The following is a 7,958-nucleotide window of genomic DNA, read 5'->3' on the forward strand; positions in this document are numbered from 1 at the left end:
TCGAGTCCTAACTTTTTTAATCGAGTTCGAACTGAGCCTGTCAGTGTTCGACTTGATTACACCTATTGTAAAGTCACCAATATCATTCATTCACGACCAAATTTTGGTAATTTTAGCATTAATATTTTCTTTTTTCTATTTACATGGGTTTTTGAAAAGAGGTTAATGTTACCAAATACGTACTCACGTAAATTAGATTAATATAAATAGTTTGTTTTTTTAACATAAAGGTGCCAGAGAAAAAATTTATTTAAAAAATTATAATTGTGCCGTTAAAATGCACTAGGTAATCGGGTAATACGTACTCGGGACATTTTTCTAATTTAAAAAAATTGATTTTCCTAAAAAGTAAAATTATTGTTTTTGGGCGCCTTTGCACTTTGCAGGAGCGATACCCGCGTTATATATACACAACATTAGGACTAGGAGTATACTGTTATTCAACTCCGGTCTTTCGGCATTGCTGCTTGTCGTTTCATCCCCCAAATCAGGTTTCCTTCTATCCTCTATTAATATCTTATTGTTTATTTCCGAATCATCATTTATTAGAGAGAATAATTTTGAAATGATTGTTCTTTTGTTGGTTACCCGGCTCAGTATAGTTACCGTTAGGTTTATCTTATTTGTTGTGCCTGAATGAAAAAAACTGATACACTACAAAATGAATATGCAATGTCAGTTCAATAGAATAAACTATGGTTTATAATAGGATTTTAACCCGGTTAACATGAATCGAAATCATATTCTCATTCTCTCATTGTTGCTGTCTGGTTCAGGGGTTTGTTTTGTCCCTTAGTCACCATTTTTTCTCGGCAATCTAAATGTCCCCCTTATTTATGTGACAAGGCCTTAGCAATTCGTAAATTAAATTTCGATGTTGTTTTTCCAATTACTGTATTGGTACATTTTTAATTGATAGCAATGTATATTTGAGAAAGAAATGACATTGTTAACTTAAAGGGATCAGTGTATTTTATGGAAAATATCTATTAGTCTTCGTATGTTTGTTTGCTTTTGGAAATGTTGTATAAGTCAAAGAGAAAAAATTTAATATAGTGGGGAACACATTTCTATCTCTAAAAGTTGGGAATGTATGTTCCTAACATCTTTTTTTTCTTACCTAATTCTTTTTCCAGAACACGAAATTGTTTGCCGAACAAAGGGATAAATTATGCAGTTTTAGTTTTGGGGGTTTTGCTTGACTGTAGCTTACAAATTCATTTTTATACACTTGCATTGCATTTTCCAGCTATGGGAAAGAGGAAACATAAAATCAGCCCTCGTCATGATATTACTAGATTCTTCCCTAGATCGACTGCTCGCAATAATGACTCTGATAGAGATGTAAATAAAGTTTATCAAGCTATGGCAAAGTTTGTTTGTGAAGCAGAAAAAGTTTCGTTTTCAGCTGTAGGAAGCTTGATAATGGAAACAGACCCGAGCTTTCCTTTTTGTTATCATGAACTAGAACATAGTTGCTTGAAATTCTATCAGAAAGAGAAAGCAAAAGTTATGCAGACTTTGGAAAATTTAGATGGACTCATTGCCCTGTCGATGGACATATTTAGGAAGGTCACTTCTAATAGTCATTGTCCCGAAATGCCTGAAGAAACAATTGCTGACTCTTTGTGTTTAAGAGCTCATTTTATAGATGATAATTGGGAACCTAAGTCATGGGTTCTTTACTATGCTGATACAGATCATATTTGTGAACATGGCACTTACAACACCATTGCAAAATGTCTCTTGGATCTGCGCATTGAAAATAAGATATCCACTATAACTCCTGGGGATAGAGAAAACTATAGTGACGAGATAGAAGCTATAAAAGATCATCTTAAAGAGAAAAAAAAGCTGCAAATTAAATGCCAGCCATTTCAAATATATTGTTGTGCTGATCTTTTAGGTGAATTGGTGGAAGCAGCTTTTGCCAAGATTGGAGATGTATTTAAGAAAATTTGGACGAAAACTTTCCCGTACTGGATCATTAGATTCAGTAAACTACAGGAGGCAATAATGGCGGAGGCTGAGGGTGAATTTTCAAAGCAAATTGGTCAGATTTTTTTTTACTTACCAACTGAGGATGAATGGGCGAAACTTAAATACATTTGTAGACTGGTGGAATACATGTATGATTCGGCAGAGGTATTGTTCATGACAAAAAATCCAACTGCCAGCCTATATCTTCACAATCTTCGTGAGCTTCAGGCAAGGTTGATCAGGAAAGAGTCTACAAGTCCTGACAGGTTAAGTATTGCTACATATCTGCTAAAGAAATTTGATAAGTACTGGGATGACATGTTACTGGTATTGGCTATTGCTACTGTAATGGATCCACGCTGTAAGATGAAGTATATAGAATTTTCTTCTATGAAGTACGAGGACAAGTCGGGAAACTCGCAAGTCAAAGCTGTTCTGGAGGCAACTCAGGGGATATATGATGATTATAAGATGCATAGTATTGAAGCACAGAACTCTTTAAATCCCTCTGGTTCATCGCCATCTGCTTCAGTGTCCTCAAATTCTGACTCGGAAGAACTTTTTTCGAACTTGGAAGAACTACCTGGGCATACACATGAGAGCCTCCACAATTGTAACTTTGGGTTTAATTGTTTAGATGAATATAATGAGTTTCTAAAACCAAGCAAGCAAACCCCATTGTCTGATTTAGAGTTGTATCTTGATGAGCCTGTCTTGCCATGGAACAAGGATTTCGACTTAATGAGTTGGTGGAGAACTGAAAGCCCCAAATATCCTGTACTATCCAAGATGGCGCGCGACCTATTAGCAATACCATTTTCAGTAGCCAGTTCCAATGAAGCTTATCGCTACGAGGATTTTCGAAGGGCAGATAGAGGTCTAGAATTCCTGGGACCAGTTCTAGTGAATGCATTGGTGTGCACTCGGAGCTATCTCCAAAAGCCCTAAAATCTTTATGCTTGTTTGCTTTACTTTGCAGGAATTAGTTTGCTGTCCATGATTACCTAAAAAAAGGTATGAAGCCCGTTATATTTTTTAGCTATATTAAACACACTCCTTCATATTATTAATTTCCCAAAATGATTGGCTATCTAGTTATGTAAAAAAAACCTTGGATAACTTGAGGCAGTAACTATATCTAGCCTTAAGAGCTGTTAGTATTTACATAATGCTACATAAAAACATGCATGAACATATCCTGTGCCAACCATTAGCTTTCACCTCTGACTTCTTGCCTTCTTGGTAATTGGTAATTTGGTACAATGAATACATTCCTGTGACTACTGACTAGATTGCATTTTGTCATCTTTTATGCTGTTCTTTCATGTGAATGTTAATGTTTTCCCTTTACACCCTTGAACTATGGACGTCGGGAAGGGTTAGGTCCCTGAACAATAATTTTTTAAAGTTTTTATCATGTCTAGTAACACCCTTAACAATAGTATTTTTATTATTTGATTTCACTAAATTTTAGGAAAATGGTAATTAATTAGAATCAAGTGTGTAGGTTTAATTGTTCATATTCTCCCCACATCATGTATAGCCCATATATCACATTCTACCTGACCACCATGCAAGCACTTGTTACTATTATGCTTCGTGGATTTTGACACCTAGCAAGAAACAAATTTGGCCCCTCTTGTCATTCTAAATAACCCGCCTATATAGAAGTGTAAAAACAAAATTAAAATTGATAAGAGAGCCTATGGATAAAAGACCACCAAGAAAGTATGAAATGAAGTAACTTTCCTAAAAAAATAAGCGATTTTATCTTAAGTGATAAGCAATAAGAACAATGCTGTTTTAATCCTGTGTCTACCTCCAGAAAAGGCCATTTCAAATTTACATCTTTTTCTTAGTATAAGGAATTTCCAATAGGGGATCTTCCCCTCTTACTTTGGCGGATCCTGTACATTTAAGTTTATATCAATGGCCATTACCTTAAAATGCATGGATATTTCCTATAATCTTTAGGTTGGTTCATTGTGTAGTGCGACTTATATAGGTCTATGGGGTTAACTGAATCCAATTTCACAAGCTTTAAGTTGTTTGACGGAATAGAAAACCTGGACAAGGTACAGATAATTGTCGGAATATAGGAGGTATATGCTAAGGGAACTGCTCCAAGAGAAAGTAGTCATCTGAATTTTTTGATCTGAAAAGAAGATGATAAAAGGAGTTATATATCATGTAAGCAAAGAATATTACTCCTTTGTCCTTCAGATCAATTATAAATGCCATTTCATTTTCATGCAAATATATTTTTTGAGAAACAAATATAAGCCGGAAAGTTCCCGTGTCATGTCAGCAAATCTTAAAAGCGTGCCAGGTAGTCAACTTTTTATTAGTTCTCGTATTTCACAATAAGTTTCTATCTGACTACCTGTTAGGTTATAAATTCTAATATTGAAACATGCTTTACAGTTTACAGAATACTTTCTGGTTTCATTGATTCTTGTTGTGGTGGCTCAGATAATACATAAGCCATATGGAATTACCTATGGATCTGTTTTTCTTCTGTTGTGGCTTATAACCTGTACCTTCTTTTGTTCATGCATTTCAGGGGCTGGACTTGGGAGCAGGATCCGGCATTTGTGAATTGGTTACACTAAATCAGAACTTTGGTTGATTTTGTGGGGGATCTAGTGTCTTTTGGCCAGTGGATCTGTTGTCTTTGGTTTCCATCTATCTAGATTTCTTTTGAGTTTTGTCCCTAAAACTTAGGGATATCAAGGCAAATGAACCTCTTTAGGTAGAATCTATAGCTTAATCTCACGTGCTTATGTTTGAATGGACAATTTGAGTGATTGAAAAGAAACTCCGTTCCTATTAATTGGTATATCATTTTCTTGGGGAAGATCTTGGTGCATTTTGGCCTCTAAGCTCCATGCGACACCAATAACACAAGGCCTTAAAAATCAAAATTCGCAAATTTCTCTAGTTCAGTTTTGATTAGGACATCATTCATATCAAAATAAATTGCATTACTTTATCAGTCTAATTTAGAAATTTTAGAATCAATTTCTTAATTTTTTAAGGATTTCCACTGAATTGGTCCACAATTTATAAGCAACTACATTTTGTACCGACTATATAATCCTGTCTTGAGAGTGAAATTATTAAATTGACATATTTTCCGCGGAAGAACATCTTCATACTTTCTTAATAAGATAATGAATCAAATATTATGGACGGTTACTCTGTCCAATACAAAAATAGATCATGAAATGTTTTAGAAGATTGATTAAAAAGGGAGCTGATAACCCTTTGTTGAATTTTGTGAGTATAATAAACTCGTATACATATTTAAGTTCACCCTCATTTTAAGTAAAAAAACAAAGCTCACCCTCTCTTAATATATTAACAAAAATGATTTAATGCTAATTTTAATATAAAAAGATATACATGTGTGATTCCCTTTAAAAAATAGACTCACCCATTTCAAACCATATTGTTACACGCATTGTTCTGCAGCTAACAATTATGACTCTACACATCTTTTACTTGTGTGTATTTTATCTAAAGTTTTTTTAAAGACATTCATAAAGAAGATCGTTATCAACCCGGGAAATATTACCATTGTGGCCCATTTTTCTCGCTTAATATTAAATTAGTACATTAAAAAAAGGGTTTTATATCAAATTGTCCACCAAACTCGTTAAAATATATAAAGTAGCTACTCAATCTCCACGACGACTCATTTAAATCACTAAAATACTAATATATATCACTTCGTTAGATTTTTTAAAAAATTTGAACGGAAAACGTTAATTTTAAAATTTTATAGTCGTATATTTTTGTTAAACCGCCAGACACATGAAATTGAGATAAACAACTATAGTTCTAATTGAGAGCATTAATATATACAAATATAGAGATGAGAGTGGTGCAGTCAAGTTTGCTGATAACCTATAATTATCAAAGAAATACACAGCAAACACAACACTTCTGTTAAAAAAATTAAAAAAATCTAACGGGGTGATATATACTACTCCCTCCGTCCCTAAATACTTTTCCCATTTGTGTCAGACACGTTTGCCAATGCATGTTTTTTATTATTAATATTTTTAATTTCGTAATTAGTATTAAATATAAAAACTTCACTACATTAAAGTACTCGTAAACACAAATACAACAAGATCACTCATGACTATGTTTGATCTTATATATTAACCGTAAATTAATAGTCAATCGCTTAACGTGAACCGTGACAAAAGTCAAAATGGGAAAAGTATTGTTGCACGGAGGGAGTAGTATTTTAGTGATTTAAATAAGTGGGTGAAGATTGAGTAGCTACTAGTGGACAATTTGATATAAAATTCATTAAAAAAAAAGAGTAAAAATCGATTTTATAGCGACACTTAGGTCAAAATACCCCAATATACCGGTGGTACACTCTTTCTTGGAGCGACTCTGGTCATTTCGTCCCCAAATCAGGGTTTGTTCTCTATATCAATAGTATTTGTTTATTTGATTGTGCATTTCAATAATTAGTTTGCTCCACCTCCTGTTTTTTTTTTACAAATGCAGAAAATTTCATTAAATTGAATATAATACAGTCGGGACAAACCCTCAACTGTCGATACAATCAGGTGATGAAACAAATAACATACTAAAATCAATTAGATGATTTGTTTCCTGATCGTGTAACACATAGAATTTAAAAATTCTTGAAGCTAAAAACGAAATCAAAGACATCCCAAGCGATCCAAATTGCACCAGCATCTCTGAAGATAGCAACATCGCAATTGACCATATCACGTAAAAACTATGGTTAGCCCAATGTTCAGAAACAACAATCGCATAAAATGAGATTGGAGAAGCGGCACCCCAGCTATCTACATGCCGGAGACCAGTTATAGACATGCCGAAAGCACCCCAGCTATTTACATGTCGGATACCAGCTATAAACATGCCGAAAGTGTAAACCCATAAAAGATGAACAATCTTTGGTCGTGAAAGGTGAGCTCTTGCAATAATCATCACCGTCCCAGATTCGATACAGGTTTTGCAGATCACCAAAAATATCAGCAACTTCGTCCTCAACAGATCCAATACCAGATTAACCCAAGCATGACAAAACAAAAACATAACAAACACTCCAAAAGGAAAGACAAACACACACTCGAAGAGGAGAGACACACAAATACCCAAAAAAATTGGGTTTTATTGAAAATAAATCAAATAGAATAAAAGAAAATGAAGGGATCGAGGCTTTCCACTGAAGAAAATCAGTGAAAGCCCCTCGATTTACTTCAAAATGAACAAACCCTAGGAGAGGGGAGAGAGGAGGGAGGCGGCGGGTGCGTTTTTGAAGCCTAAGTTTTTTGCTCCACCCCCTGTTTAATCCTTATTGTAGTTTGTGATTAGGAGACTACTGTATAATATTTTGAAATTAATATTTGTTTGTCCTGTGTTTTATCTGTCGCTATGGTCAGTTACCGTTAGATATATCTCATATGTGTGTTTAAATGAAAATTTAACTTACCTAACAATGTAGGGTTTATATTAGGGTCTCCGGTCTTGGGGTTTTAGAAATTGCAATTCTTTTCTTTTTAGGAGGCGTTTAGTTCGTGGGATTTTAACCCAGTTAATGGGGATTGGAATTTTATTAGTGTTTGGTTAAGGGGCTTATTTGGTTCAAACTTTCAAATTGTTCGTTATAAATTATTTTGTTTTAGTTTTGGGGACTTTTGGTTGACTGTGACTTACATATTCTTTGTTATTTACACTTGCATTGTGGATTTCAGATATGGACAAGGGTAAACGTAAAATTGGACAAACCAATCGTATTACTGGATATTATCATACCGTTCGCAATAATGAGGCTGGTTGTGATGTTGATAAAGCTTATCAAGGTCTGGGAAGGTTAATTTGCTGTGAAGAACAAATGACGTTTAGAGCTGCAAAAGATTTGATGACGGTGCTCAACCCCAACTTTCCTTTTAGTCGTTCTGAACTAAAACGTAGTTGCTTGA

The 7,958-nt window shown here is 34.4% G+C and overlaps 1 protein-coding gene across 1 annotated transcript; it reads left to right on the forward strand.

Annotated features, from left to right (window-relative positions):
• The first annotated feature begins 365 nt into the window (after nucleotides 1-365).
• On the forward strand, nucleotides 366-4,813 carry LOC141702299 (zinc finger BED domain-containing protein RICESLEEPER 1-like). Its single transcript, XM_074505997.1, has 3 exons — nucleotides 366-491; nucleotides 1,250-2,994; nucleotides 4,544-4,813. Exon 2 carries the CDS (start codon nucleotides 1,252-1,254, stop codon nucleotides 2,926-2,928), a length of 1,677 nt encoding a protein of 558 aa, XP_074362098.1. The 5' UTR covers nucleotides 366-491; nucleotides 1,250-1,251; the 3' UTR covers nucleotides 2,929-2,994; nucleotides 4,544-4,813.
• The last annotated feature ends 3,145 nt before the right edge of the window (nucleotides 4,814-7,958 follow it).

The sequence above is a fragment of the Apium graveolens genome, unplaced genomic scaffold (genome assembly GCF_009905375.1).
Source record: "Apium graveolens cultivar Ventura unplaced genomic scaffold, ASM990537v1 ctg4860, whole genome shotgun sequence".
NCBI lineage: Eukaryota > Viridiplantae > Streptophyta > Magnoliopsida > Apiales > Apiaceae > Apium > Apium graveolens.